Here is a 14,851-nt window from a genome sequence, read left to right on the forward strand (position 1 = left end):
AACGTGGTTTCAGGTAAAGAGCCTCATTTGGCCCAGAGAGTGGTCAGCTCATCGGTCCTCAGACAAGCAGCACTGCGTCACAGCAGCCGCTGCCTTCAGCCCAAGCCGGGGGTCGCCCTGACCTGCAACACTTGCCCGTCCTCCAGGACCTGCAGCCACGGGCTTGGGGAGAAAGGCAGCCCGTTCTGGAGCCACGAGATGGTGGGCACAGGGTTGCCCAGGGCCGGGCACTGTAGGCTGACGGTGCTGCTGGCGTTGACAGTCACCTCCTCCACCAGCTCCTCTGTGGCACCCGGGATCACAGGTGGGGCTGGGTCGGGGGGAGAAGAGGGTGAAGAGCGGGCAGCCTCCCTGGGAAAGGTCCCTGGGGGGGCGGGCGTCGAGGCAAGAACACCACTGGGTGCCGGGCACTGGCTGGGGCTCCTTGAACCCTGCCCACCAAGCGCTCCCAGGCCCTGCCGCAGCTAAGGAATCTGGGGCACAGAGAGGGCTGTGATTTGCTCAAGGTCACACAGCTAGGAAGCAGCTCACATTTGAATCCAGTCCTGTCTGGTTTCAGAGCCCAAGCTCGTAACCCCTACCGTACCAACCTCCGAGTACAGTAGGACTGAACATGCTCTCTACTTGGACCCCCTTTGGGAGGGGGCCCCTCATGGGACCTGTAGCCATGAGACCACGCCGCGCCCGCCCGCCCCCAGGTCAGGCCACTCACTCAACACCAGCAGCTGGTAGTGCAGCCAGTCCGCGCCCACCTCATTGGAGGCCTTGCAAGAGTACCTCCCGGCATCTTCCGCACGCACCAGGGGTATCTGCAGGACCCGGCCTCCTGCGGGGACAGAGGCCTGAGCCAGGGCGAGGAAACCCGCTCTTCCCCCTGGAGGGGACCTGGGACACATCACTTCCCCCCCGGCCACTCCCGCTCCCCCACCTCATCTGTGAAACGCAGAGAATCGCCTGCTCTGCTCAGGTCACGGGTCAAGGGGATCAAATAAAGCGCAGTGGCAGCTTACTCTGTGCCAGGCCCTGGGCTGAGCATTTCCCTGGCCTCTGACTCCGTGTGCTGTTACTACTCCCATCTTACAGATGGAAAAACTGAGGCTCCCAAAAAGAGTGCCCAGCAGTGCTGAGCCCAGCTCCTCACCGAAGGCAGAGGGAAGGGCAGAGAGCTTGGCACGTGTCGGCAGAGGCTCTCAGGAGGCGGCAGTGGTTGGGCGTGGGGGCAATTGGGGTGCAGCACCTGGGACCCTCTGTGCACAAGAGCCAGCCAGGGCCAGAGCCTGGCATCTGTGGGATTGGAGCTGGTCTCTAGTGGAAGCTGGGCTAGGGTCGCTGTGTGCTCAGGACTCTGGGTTGGGGGATCTCTGACCCAGGATGTGGTGGGCTGTGAGCAGGGTTAGAACCAGGGGCTCACTATGTGCAGAGCCAGGAGACAGTACCCGGGATTTGGGGAGGCAGCGGCCACGGCTGGGGGAGGGGTCACTCGATACATGAGGTTAATCTGTGATCAGGGCCAGAATTAAAGTCACCTGTGACTGTGACCACTGTGTACCCAGGATTAGGGGTCAGTGGCCAGGGTCAGAGGCCAATCAGCATGTGACTGAGCTCACTGCATCCCTAGGTCAGAGGGCAGTGCCAGGTTAAAGGTCAATCGAGCTTTCCGTAAGCATTGCCTCTCCCAGATCTCCAAGGGGCAACCTTCTTCTGCAAGTACCAAAGTACAAACCCTGGAATGACCCTGTTCATCCGGCAGCCCACATCATCCCCCTCTGCTGGACAGCGCCACAACTGGCCCAAGCCTGGCAGGACCAGGCAGGACCTGGCAGGACCCGGCAGGACCCTATACGGGCTCTGTGTCTCGAATACCTCCCAGTCGTGGGCCACCCTAGGGAAGCGAGGCATTTCTAAGTCCCATCCCCGGAGCCTTTTAATTCAAAGTCATCCACAAAAAACTATTCTGAAATAAAGCAGTTGTTTACAAAAATTAAATAACCTTAAAGAAATATTTAGAGTTGTAAGAAGAAATTTAAAAGGTCACATAAGCCATGAGCTTGGACTCTGGGTGGTCATCAGAGCCCAGGGAGAGATTCTTCAGTATTTGGGGTCACAAGGTCTTAATAAAGGAACCAGCCACACCTCCAGAGAAAGGGGCCAGGACATTACAGATGTTGAAGCCCAGAGGTGGGCACGGCCGAGATGAGAACCTCTGTTCTAAAAACCAGAGGCAGAAAGGGACCCCATTCTAGCCTTCAAACTGGTAAAGAACTTCTAGCCCCGGTTTACAAAAGGCAGCTAAGGTCCAGAGTGGTCACGTGCCCTGCCCGGGGTCACACAGCAAGCAGCACACAGGAGAGCTCAAGGACTTACAGAAAGGCAGAGGAGACCAGCTCTGATGTGGGTGTGACCCTGGTGCCTGCCTGCAAATGCCCTGGTGCCTGCCTGCAAATGCCCTGCTTCTTTCTGCAGCCCTGGCCTACCTTGCAGAACAGACACCCCATCTGTGGCCGAGAGGGGCTGGTCTTCCCTGTACCAGGTGAGCTCCGGGGGTGGGACCGCGTTGGTGTCACAGTACAGGTAGGCGGGGTTGTTCTCCACGATCTCCCGGTATTCCGTCACCCCACCCCGGGCCTCTTCCTCTCGGGACAGGGTCTCAAAGGCTGCACCGGCATCTCCCACCTTCTGGAACATGGGGGGTACTGGGGAGCGGGGGACAAAGCCATTAGGACCCATAGCTGAGGGACGGGGATGAACCGCTCAAAGAGATTCCTGTCCCAGCCCCTCCCCAGGCACAGAAATTCCACTGTTTGAGCCAAATCCTTCAGTCAAGGCAGTTTTTGTTTGTTTGTTTGTTTGTTTGTTTTGTTTGTTTGTTTGTTTTGCGGTACGGGCCTCTCACTGTTGTGGCCTCTCCCATTGCGGAGCACAGGCTCCGGACGCGCAGGCTCAGCGGCCATGGCTCACAGGCCCAGCCGCTCCGCGGCAAGTGGGATCTTCGTGGACCGGGGCACGAACCAGTGTCCCCTGCATCGGCAGGCAGACTCTCAACCACTGTGCTACCAGGGAAGCCCCAAGGCAGTTTTAAAATTCACTCACTGCTTCAACCAGTGTTTACTGAGCAACTACTATGCTGGGCACTAGGATAAGTTTCCTCTCTCTGGAGCTCGTGTCTAGTGGACTCAGTCTTGTGACACGCTGGTATTTCTCAGAGGAGAATGCCCGATTCTAAGCGTTAGCCAGAGTGTATGCCTTGGAGCACAGAGGCCCCTCATCACTGGCTTTTTGAACTGGGGGAGCCCTCAAGGTCACCTGATTTGATCACCCACATTTTACAAAGGTAAAACCAAGGCCTGGGGGGCAACAATGTCCTTGTCACAAGGTCAGTTCATGAAAGAGCCCAGGCCGGGGGCTTGGGGGCCACACATACAGACAGCGATAAGAACAGAGCCCTCCCACCAGGCCACCCCAGAAGCACTGACACTCCCCACCCCCAGCCATGCGGCCTCGCAGTCCTACTGGCCCACGCCCCACCCCTCCCTGTGGCCCTACACACCCTGGATGAGCACGTTGAAGTCCTGGTCATCCTCGCCAACCACATTGGTGGCCATGCACACGTATCGCCCAGAATCCGAGACCTGCGTGGGCTGGATCTGGAGTAGCTGTCCTTCACCAAGGATGTGGACACGCTGGTTGGGGGTCACGGGCTGAGGGTGGAAAGAGGGGAAACAGACATCAGAAACGAGGGGCAGAAAGCCCCCAGCCGAGTGTACTTCTATTTTCACACAATTTTTGGAATACAACATAAAGTGATAAGAACATCCCGACAATTTTGTAACACCAAATCCATACAACTTAAAAATTAGAAGAGAATTCAGCGAGGGTTTAATGTTCATGAGACTTGTTTCCTATAAAGAGTTGAATTTCTTATTAAAATACAAAGGGGGGGGTGGGGCCCAGGCCAGCTCTGGGGCCTGATGCCTTGACTGCCTTTTCTGGAAGCTTCCAAGCAGACGAGGGGGACCAGACTGAGAGCCTGAGGCCGCCAGGGTGTCCCGGGCTCACCCGTCCGTCTTTGTACCAGCTGATGGTGGGTGGGGGCGTGGCCCAGCACTCGCACTCCAGGGTCAAGGTACTATTGACCTTGGACTTCACTTCCTTCACGACGACCTCCCCGGAGGGGTCATCTTTGGAGATGGAAGGGGGAACTGAAAACCACAAAGCAGTCTGAGGAGCAGGCCCGCAGAAGAGGTGCTGAGACCCTGCGCTCCCCCTGGCCCCGGGTCTGTCCCAGAAACGGGGTGTTGGCTCTCTGAGAGTGGAGGGACTCTGGAAACCCACCCGCTCCTGGGGAGAGATGGTTACGAGACAGGTCAGGTCTGAGGTGGGGGGATTCCTGGGGTGACCTCTGGGAGCTCTCTTGGGGGTACCAGGTCTCAAGTTGTGGGGTCTCTGGTTGTACCACAGTGTGAGTGGCAGAAGGAAGCCAGGACTGGCGTGGCTCTGGGCGTCCACGTGGCCCAAGTCCTAGCTCACTGGTTCCCTCCTCCTAGGTCCTCGGCCCTAAAATGACTGAGCCGGCCCTGGCTGGCCAGTGACCATCAGAGGGCACCCGACTGGTGCCCTGGAGGGTCCCTGACTCACTGAGGACTTCCACGTGGTAGTTCTTCATGGCCTCGCCAAGCTCATTGGTGACCACGCAGGTGTACTGGCCCGCGTCTTCCTTCTGGGCGTTCAGGATCTGCAGCCCGTGGGTGCCTGCTTGGGGGGCGGGGGGCAGCGGGCCACCCCCAGGCATTCACTTAGGCTCCCTTCCTCTGACCCAGCCCGATGACGCGTCACCTGCCCCCTGTTTCCCTCCTCTCCACCCCGAGGGCATCACCTGGGAGCAGCTGGACGTTGTTCAAGCCCTCAAACGGGGCCCCATCCTTCATCCAGGTGATGGTGGGGGAGGGAAAGGCCAGCGCCTCGCAGATCAGGGAGACGGGGTTGTTGATGGTCACGGTCACCTCCTCGTCAGCACCGTCCTCGCTCACTCCCAGGATGGTGGGAACCACTGCGGTGGGGCAGGGAGTGTGCTCGTGAACGGAGATCCCCCACCCTGGGCCCAAGGACCCAGAAGAGCCTCAGACCCTGGTGCTTGGCTTTTGCTACTTGCATCGCACAGAGGGGAAACTGAGGCTCAGAGGAACCACGCATCGTGTGGCCACGCTTGAATTCAGGCCTGGGCGACCCAGAGCCCAGGCTCCCCATCACTAAGCAACACCATAGGGGAAGCTGGTCAGTTGTGCCTCAATTTCCCCAGTAGTCTCTTAACATCCAGAATCTACTCACTTAACCAGAGCCTTCTCAATTCTGTTTGTGGTTCCAAATGTTACCACTCTCTGAGCGGAGGTGCGGATGGAGTTTCACTCCCTGCTGGGTAGAATAGCTCTGCTTTCATTGGTCTCCACATTTTCTCTTTCAGCTCTCGCTGGGGACCCTCCCCTTTACCAACAGCATTTTAAGAAACAGATCTGTGCTCCTCTCAACTTCTAGACCCCTGTTTCTCCTAACGAGACAGTTCATGCTGACGGCTCTTGGGAGACTGCCTGCCTGGGTGTGAGCCCCGACCCTGGGGCCTGGAGTCTTGTCACCTCTCTAAGCCTCAGGGCTTCATTGTTGACATGGGGACAAGCACATCTCCCACCTCCTAGGGTTGTTGAAAAGATTCAGCTAATCAGGCCTGTCCAAACGCCTGGCCCATGGTAGAGGTTCAGCCTATAGGGCTGTTATTATTATTGTTGTTGTTGTTGACGTGGAAGAAAAAATAGTAAAGTGCTTTGTGGGAAGCTGTCTGTAAGGAGCTGGTCACCTTGGTACCAGCCTGCCGGCACCGATGGCGGCCAGAAGATGCTTAGCACTTACCCAGGACGCTAAGCTGGAAATGTTTGGTCTTCTCTCCTATGGCGTTGGCCGCGATACAGGAGTAGTGGCCTGCACTAGACAGGTTGGCCTGGAGGACCTGCAGGAGGGCTCCATCTGGAGAGATGCGGTGGGCATCTCCGCCAGCCAGGGGCCTGCCATCTTTGAACCATGTGACCTTGGGCTGTGGGTGGCCTGTATGCAGAGGGAGAGGCAAGTGAAATGCTCCAAACAAGAGGTCAGAGGCTGCTCCAAGATGGGTTAGGGGACATCCATTCTCCACCTTAGTCCAGAGGCCCATGTAACAGGGCAAGACACAGAAGCAGCCACCAGGCCTGGCCTGGGCCCTTTCCTATGTGGTTTGATTGCCTTTTCCTTACCCAGGTTGTGGGCAGGAATGGCTTGGTACAGACAGGCAGGCCAGAAAGGCAACTTATCCCTTCCATCCATCCACCCATCCGTCCATCCATCCATCTCTCCCAGCCCACAAGCATTAATGGGAGCCTACTCTGCTGGGCACTGGGGGAACCATGGTGACAAGGCAGCCCTTGGTCCTCAAGGAGCTCAGAGCTTGGCTGGGGTACACAGGTATCACAAGGCCACTATGGTCCAGTGTGGTCAGTGCTGGGATAGGGGAGTACTGGGACCTGTAGGAGCCCATGGGCCCAGAGGGTCGGCCAAGGACTCCTTGTGGAGGGTCCTGGGAGCTGAGCTCTGTAGTCAGATGAGTAGGGAAGAGTGTTTGGGGCAGAGGCACAGAGAGTGCAAAGGCCAAGATGGTGAGAGATCCTCCGTGGGGAGCAATAGGGCTGGGGGCAGGCAGCCGAGATCTCCGGGGTCCCCCTGCTTCTCAGAGCTGCCTCTCACCCTTCTTCCAGTTCACTGCGTGTGTCCCTTACCCGTGACATTGCACGTCAGGTGAGCCGTCTGCCCCTCGGGAACCTTGATTGCCTCCTCCAGGTCCTCGTTCTCGATACTGGGAGGAACTGGGAGAAGCAGGGAAGACAGACACTAACTGACCACGCTGAACAACCACGGAGCAGGAAGCTAAGAGCCCATGGTACCTCTCTTCCATTTCCCCATCCCCTCACGCCTGCCTCCATGGGGCTGTGAGTTTAATAAACCCCAACCCTAACCCTCAGCAGCTGGCTGAGGGAAGTACCAGTGCCTCTGGGAGAAGGCCCTGATCAGAGGAAGGCAGTTGGGTGGTATTGAAAATCTTTTCCCCCTTTCATCTGGGGTTAGTTCCAGCTGTTTCTGGAAAGTTCTATGGCAGCCTCAGAGAAGAGGTTGCTGATGAGGCAAAGAAAACAAGGCTTGGCTTCTCCCTCCTGCCGGTGCCAGACCCCACCTCCAGAAGCTCCCAGGCCGGAGGGAAAGGATTGGTGGGTGCCCACGAGAATGGGGCGGTGACATACCCAGGACCTCCACGCTGAAGTTCCTCCGCACCTCCCCAGCCTCGTTGCTTGCCAGGCACGAGTAGAGGCCTCTGTCTCGCTCCTGGGCCCGGGTCATCTTCAGCATCCAGCCACCTGGGGAGGGGGGGAGTGGGCTCCACGCACAGCTATGAGCAGCCTTCTGTCCCAAGCTGAGCCCAGGCTGCCCGCCAGGAAGAGGAGCATGCCAGGCATTATGTTTAGAGGTATAGGTATCTGCCTCCCACAATGTTCCATTCCTCAGACGGGTAAACTGAGGCCCAGGAGGGCAAACAGATAGATGGAGCCCCCTGGACATTAGACCTACACCAGGGTAAACTTGAGGACCCTGTTCTAGTAAGAAGGATCTGTCACCTGGCTACCCTCTCTTCTGTGGGTTGGCTGGGGCTAAAAGGACAGCAATGGTTTATGTAGTCCTGGCTCAGATCACAATCCTCATTCGACTCTGATGGACCTGGTAAAAGGCCACCTTCTCCCAAGGACCTCTCAGAGGTGAACCAGCTCCTCTCAGAGGAATGCAAGGATCTCCTAAGGCCAGCCCAAGGAAGGTAGATACACATCATCACTGCTATTCTTGCACCCAGGGCAGACATCACTAATTGATCGCCACTCTCCTTTCTGCTGGGCCCAGATGCAGTCTCTGAATTCATATCATCACACTGAATCTGGCGGCCCCCACCAAGTGCTCAGAAGTGGTGCACAAGGGGAAACTTATTTACCATCCCAGCTTTGGCTGCATGGAACAACTGACGGGTCACTGAGGCTAAGCTTCAGGGGGCCTGGAAGTCCCTGAAAGATTCTGATGGGACATTGCCTCTTGGGCCTCAGTTGCCTCATTTGTATTCCAGCAAGAACCATCACAAACCAACTCTGTGAGGAAGATGAATACTCAAAGGAGAAAGTGCTTAGATCAGCATTTCCCAAAGTTTGTTACCATTCCATGCTATGTTTCATAGGTGCCGTGAGAATTTTTTTCCGCAGGACTTATCAGAACCTTGACTATACAGATGGTCACTGTGAGTCTCCAGGAGAGCAGAACAGGAAGCCTTTTCCAAACTTATTTAAATCTGATTTTTTTCCCCTGGAGCACCTAACCTGACCAGTGTTTTTGGGTGCACTCTCAGGGGACCAACAGCTAAAACGGTTATCCCAGCCAAGCCTGGCAGTGCAGGATCAGAGGTCACAGGCATGTGATGGACAGAGGTAGAGGGCCAGACCCGATAACCAGATACTCCCCTGACCGGCACCTTACCTGCCAAGAGGTAGGTGTCCTCCCCGGGGCTGATGGGTTCCTCCCCTCGGAACCAGAGGACCCCTGGAGGCGGGATGCCTGTGGCTTGACAGAGCAGCGTCAAGGGGCTGTGCAACACAGCCGTGACATTGGTCAGTGGGTCCAAGTCTCCAATGAGCTCTGGGGGCACTAGACACAGAGAAGAAGCCACATTCAGGATGCAGACGGGGGCTGTACGCTCCTGCTTGTCTCCCCACCAATGCCCTCGCCGAGGACCCCCGCCCCCCAGTCAGGGAAGCCTGAGGAGCAGAAGCGACAAGATCAGAGCTGCTCCCACTGAAGGGCGTGAGTGATGGCCACGGGCTGGGCTTTGGTAACAGGCTTGGGCCCCAGTTTCCCCGACCCCTCGTTGGAATGCCAGGAGAATCCGACAAGGACATGTGTAGAGCGCTCAGCACACAGCCTGGCACGGAGCAAAGACTGAGCAAACGAGACGGGAGTTAGAGCAAAGGGGAACACCAGATGGGTCCCTAAACCCACAGAGCAGAGTTCCATTCAGAAAGGAAGCCACGCCCTATCAGGCAGGGATAGGTGGGCGAGGCTGGGGATCCCAGCAATGATGGAGACATGAGAGGGTCCTCCCTAAAGGACCCCTGCCCACCTCTCCCTCCTTGTCTCTCTCCACTCCCTGCCTCCACCCTGAGGCATGCAGTAGGAGCTCAGTAAGAGATTGGAAGCACAAGGCTCTTCTAGCCCCCGTGAACGTGCCCCAGCCCTCTGCAGAGTCTGTTCCCTATGCCTGGCACTCTTCCTCTCACCCCGGCTCCCGACGAACCCCTAGTCAGCCTTTGCATTTCAGCTAAAAGGTCACCTCCTACAGGAAGCTGCCCTGACTTCCCAGGACAGTGGTCAGGATCTTCCTGATCTCTCGGGGACCCCCGAATTCCCCCATCACATACGAGTCATGCAGGATAAAGAATGCCCGGAACAGAGGAGGGGAACAGCAAACACAGGAGACAGGGAGGAGGGAAATGAGGGCCATTTGGAACCAGTCCTGATTTTGAAAGCAGTGCTTGCAGCTTCTTCCAACAGGAGCCCTACCCAGAGGGATCCGACTCCTGGCAGAACAAGGGGGTGGCCCCAGGAGCACAGCTTGGGGACAGAAGCAGCCTTGCCTTCTCCAGTCTGGTCCCCTTCCTGCCCTCCTCCAGCAGGCCGCAGGTCCTCACCCAGCACAGAGAGCGAAAACCTCCTCTCGGCCCTCCCGGCCACGTTCTCAGCCATGCAGCTGTAGCGCCCGGCGTGGACAGCCCGAGCCCGCTCCACGTGCAGCCTCTGACCCTGGCTCTGCAGCCGCAGGCCAGGCTCGGCCCCCACTGGCTCGCCGTCCCGCTCCCACGTCACCCTGGGAGGGGGTTTCCCTGTGGCGTTGCATTCCAGAGTGGCCTCCTCGTCCTGGACCACGGACACCTGTGTGTGGGGCTCCCAGGGGACCGCGATCTGAGGGGGAACTGGCATGGGGAGAAAGCACGTCAGGGAAAGTGGGCCGCCGGGCACCAAACACGCGCCACATGCCAGGCTCTGGGCTCGCCTCCATTTGGCCTGTGGTCTTCCATGTCCCTTGCTGGCTGTGTGACCTTAGCCAGGTGACCTCAGCCAGGTGACCTCGCCTCTCTGGGCCTCCACTTTGCATCTGTATAATGGGGTCAGAAAAGTACCCCATGGCCCCCTCTCCCACACCCTGTGAATCGCAGGAAGGCCCGCCGTTCGGATAACGAGCTCACAGAACAGCCCTGAAGATTTGTGAGGGGTTTTCTTCCTTAGAAACCAGAGGCTTCCCGGAACTTAAACAGCTGTTAGGACTGGCCGAGGGTGAGGGATTATTCCACAGGTGGGGTTCTCCCCAAGATGCTGAACAGCATTTTTTTGGTTTTATTTTCTAGAATGATTTTTACAAGGTTGAGATATTTCATTTCATCCCGGCAGGACAAGTAGATGGAAACTTACGTTTCCATCACATATAGGAGCTTCGTATCAATTTTACATTTCTTTAGTTTCCAACTACTCCAAGCTGTGTTTTTTTCCCCCTCTGGACCATTGGGGGCTTCTTGGGATCACGCTGCCCCCTCTCTCACGCTGAGGTCAGGAGCTGTAAGAAGCTGGCTGGGGGTAGGGGGCAGTTGAAAGGCCAGAGAGCTAAGGGGTAACAGGACAGTGCTCTCATCAGCCCTGTTTTGGGGTGAGGTCTGCCCCGCCAGGGCACCTGGCTGCCCGCCCTTTGGGCCCCACCTGGCCCCTTCCGCCTGGTTCAGGTCGTCCCAGCCTGACTCACCAAACACCTCCAGTTGCTGGTCCCGGCTGCTATTCCCGGCCACGTTGCTGCACTCACAGGTGTACGTTCCCTCCTGGGCCGGCTGGGCCTGTGCTAGATACAGCAGCCGCCCCACAGCTGACACCTGCCCAAGGCCGGCCCCGTCCATGGGCAGAGGCTGACCTGGATGCATGAGAAAGAAGCCCCTGGTCCTTGGTCCTTCCACCTCGAACACTTGTCCTCCCATCCATCCTGGCCAGCTCCTGCTCATGCGTCAGGTGCCCACTTAGATGTCACCTCCACCAGGAAGCCTTCCCTGAGCACCAAATCTGATCCCGGAACCCACTCTGAGCTCCCATAACACTGAGCCTCTCCCCAACACAGATAAGCCTGCAGGTGGCACGTCCGAATCCTGCCCTGGCGTGGGCTGCCCTGGACGGCAGACCCTGCCTCACTTTCCCCCTGGGATCCTTAGAGGTTCTCTGGGGCCTGGCATATAATAGTGCTCAGTGAAGGCTATCGAATGAATGACCCATCCATCTAGCTACACAGATGGGGGAGGGAGACCAAGCAGCTGGCACACCTGGCAGCAAGGAGACCCCGATGCAGGGAAGGATTTTGTAAACCAAGGGGCACTGGATTAAACACTAACTTCCAACATCCTGCACCTGTTCAGAGCAGAGCGGCCCTCTGGGCTCTGGCCATCCATCAGCATGTGTCCCCGCAGGGGGAGGAGACTAGGTGGCCACAGGACATTCTTCCTCGCTCTTACATTCTATTCTCTGTCCGCGCTCTCTCCCCTGGTGATCTCGACTTGTCTTGTCACTTTGGGATTTATTCTTAGTCCAGACCTCTCTTCCCAGACCTGCCCTTGCAGCCTCTCCATCTGGGTGATGGCAGAATCACTCTCCTGACTACCAGGCCAAAGGTCATCTCCGACCCCTCCTTCTTCTTAGCCCCCTATCCCAGCCGTCAGAAAATCCGGCCAGCACCACCTTTGAAATGCATCGAGACTACGGCCCCCTCCCAACACCTCATGGATACCCACCTAGTCCACGTGCCAGCATCTCTTGCCCAGAATCCCTGCAGGAGCCCCCTCACTGGCCACTCTGCTCCCACCCTTGCTCCCAATGCTCTATTCTCATCATGCTGGTAGGAACCATCTAGAGTACAAACCAGACCCCTCCAGAAGCCCCATCTCACTCAAGGTAAAAGCTAAGATCCTTACAGCCTTTGATCCCCCCCCATCGCACAGGTGACCATCGTCTGGTACCGTCCCCTTGCTGAATCTGCTCCAGCCCCACTGGCCTCTTTGCTGTTCTTCAAACATGCTTGGTTCACCCCTGCCCCAGGGCCTTTGCACCTGCCATCACCTCTGCCTGGAATGCTTTTCCCTACAATATCCTCATGCCCATCCCTCACCTTCTCCACATCTGCTTGGTCAAATGTCCCTGGCCACCCAACTTAAAATTGCAAATCCCACCTCCCTCCCCCCTCACGACTTCTCCCCTTTCCTGGCTTTTATTTCTCTCCATTGCACTTATCATGTCAGGTATGAGGTCATTTACAGGCATACCTCGGAGATATCATAGGTTCAGTTCCAGACAAATGCAAAAAGCGTATATCGAAATAAAGGGAGTCACGTGATTTTTTGGTTTCCCAGTGCATATAAAAATTATGTTTAGTCTATTAAGTGTGCACTATTATGTTTAAAAACACAACGTACATAACCTAATGAAAAATACTTTAAAATGCTAACCATCATCTGAGCCTTCAGCAAGCCATAATCTTTTTTCAATAGTAATATCAAAGATCACTAATCACAGACCACCGTAACAAACATAATTATGATAATGAAAAAGTTATAAATATTGGGAGAATTATCAAAATGGGACAGAGACCCAAAGTGAGCAAATGCTGGAAAATGTTGGGGAAATGGTACCAATAGACTTGCTGGAGGCAGGGTTGCCATAAACCTTCAATTTATAAAAAACAGGACATCTGCGAAACTCAGTAAAGCAAAGTACAATAAAACGAGTTAGGCCTATACTAACTTCTCATTTATTATCTGACTGCCTCAATCCACTGCCGTACGTCCAGCACCTAGAATGGAGCCTGGTACGAGAGGCTCTCAACAAATACTGGTTAAATGAATGAATTCCAAATATTTATTGAGCACCTGTTTTGTACCGGGCACTGTCTTAGCCACTGCTGAATTCCCAGACAGTGCCTCCCAGGGCTCACGGGCTCACGGAGGAGCAGACACTGAAGGACTAAGGTGGGTAATATGATGAGCTAACATACAGGGGTGGCGTCAAGGAGGCCTAGACTGGGGTGGAGGTCAGGGAGGGCTTCCTGGAAGAAGAGACATCTGAAGTGAGGCCTGAGGATCGATCCAGCTCTCATTGGCTGAGGAGGGGCTGCAGGGCCTTCTGTAACCAGCGCCCACACCCCCTAGGGCTGTAAGCCCACCCACCTCCAACTCAGCTAGAATGGGGGCACCCAGCGAGGGCAGGGAGCAGCCTCCTTGGGTGGGGCAATGAGGGTAGGGCTGGGCGAGGTCAGCCATCCTACCGTCCTTCCTCCAGGAGATCTTGGGGAAGGGGACGCCCCAACATTCGCAGGACAGCCTGGCGGGGTGCCCCTCGGTCACAGTCAGGGTGCGAGGCTCTGGTGAGGGGAACACTGGAGGGACTGAGTGAAACAGAGGAGGTGAGGTGGGCAGGAAGTTGTGGGCTGGGATAAGAAAGGGACCCCGTGGGGGAGAGGGTGGGGTGGAGGAGGGCTGTATCCTAGAGCCCACTCAAGGCAGCCCCAACACCAGGGCTTGAGAGCCAGCCCTCACAGGGGCAGGGGGAGGGACCCCAGCCCAGCCCAGGAGAACCTCACCCCAGACATTTAGGTTGTAGTGTTTCTCCGAGCAGCCTGCCTGGTTCCGCGCCTCGCAGGTATAGCGGCCTGCGTCCACCACCCCGGCTCTGTCCACCTGGCCGAGAGCAAAAACAACCCATCAGCGGGGGCGGCACAGATGGGATTACGCCCGGACAGACTGTGTGACCTTGGGCATGTCACTTTACATAGCTGAGTCCCCCCTCCCACCCGGAACCACGGAGCAGTGGTAGCACCCGCTGCGCCTCTTGTACCGGGAAGTTTCTGGAAGTTTCTGGAAGCCAGGGCCTTGGTGGCCTGACATGGACCGGGCACAAATGGTGGCCCTGCCAGCCTCACCCCACTTCACATCCACAGCCCAGTCCTGTTCCAAGGAGGAGGCGGAGGGGACACTGTCCTCAGGGGTCAGATCCTGACCTAGGGGGGTGAGGGAGCTAGGCTGTGGCTTTGCAGAATGAAGGGAAGGAGGGGGCGGTATTCCAGGCAGAGGAAACCAAAGAAAGGGGCTCAGAGTTGGGGATGATCACATCACAAGATGTGGAGGGGTGGGAGAAAGAGGAACAGGCTGGAGTGGAGGGTTCTCCCCGCGCCTTGGAGAGGTACGTCCCTCCCGCAGCTGACATGGACGAGCTGTGCTCTGGGGCAGGTGGGGCCTCACAGGCGTTCTCTAGGACTCTCCCAGCCACCCCAGAAGAAAGGCAACAGGTGCTCACAGGTGAGAGCGCAGAGGCCAGGGTGGTGAGAACACGACCGCCCAACGGGGCAGTAGTCCGGAGAGGTGGAGCTAAACTTTAAATCCAGGTTGTGACTCCAGAGTCCCTGACCCTAGTTAACCCCTGCCTTGCCGGGTCAGATGAAGGGCCTTAAATGCCCAAAGGCAAGGAGGCTTTCGAACAAGGAGTGAAAAACTCGTGGGGGTCCTGAGGAAAGTGCCCCCCCGCCCGCCACTGAGGGCTCAGTCCTGGGGCTGGAAGCAGCTCTGATGGGTCCTGGGACTGGAGGGGCCTGCAGGTCACAGTGAGCTGAACTGATGCTCACGGGGGCACCTCAGCCCGCCCTGTTCAGGGCTCAGCTCTGCTCACAGTGGGG

At 56.9% G+C, this 14,851-nt stretch overlaps 1 protein-coding gene across 1 annotated transcript in view; it reads right to left on the reverse strand.

Moving 5' to 3' along the window:
• Nucleotides 1-14,851, reverse strand: part of HMCN2 (hemicentin 2) — a gene marked incomplete at its 5' end in the record, with an annotated part of 150,996 nt that overhangs the window by 45,775 nt on the left and 90,370 nt on the right. The window contains 15 exons of the mRNA XM_082656533.1: nt 123-310; nt 713-826; nt 2,475-2,693; nt 3,548-3,698; nt 4,057-4,199; nt 4,636-4,749; nt 4,874-5,047; nt 5,899-6,090; nt 6,795-6,881; nt 7,314-7,427; nt 8,584-8,751; nt 9,792-10,073; nt 10,895-11,056; nt 13,448-13,567; nt 13,763-13,859. Of these exons, the coding sequence (XP_082512659.1) occupies nt 123-310; nt 713-826; nt 2,475-2,693; nt 3,548-3,698; nt 4,057-4,199; nt 4,636-4,749; nt 4,874-5,047; nt 5,899-6,090; nt 6,795-6,881; nt 7,314-7,427; nt 8,584-8,751; nt 9,792-10,073; nt 10,895-11,056; nt 13,448-13,567; nt 13,763-13,859 (2,325 nt within the window). The remainder of the gene's footprint in view (nt 1-122; nt 311-712; nt 827-2,474; nt 2,694-3,547; nt 3,699-4,056; nt 4,200-4,635; nt 4,750-4,873; nt 5,048-5,898; nt 6,091-6,794; nt 6,882-7,313; nt 7,428-8,583; nt 8,752-9,791; nt 10,074-10,894; nt 11,057-13,447; nt 13,568-13,762; nt 13,860-14,851) is intronic.

Source organism: Grampus griseus (assembly GCF_964374135.1).
Source record: "Grampus griseus genome assembly, chromosome: 6".
Classification (NCBI taxonomy): Eukaryota; Metazoa; Chordata; class Mammalia; order Artiodactyla; family Delphinidae; genus Grampus; species Grampus griseus.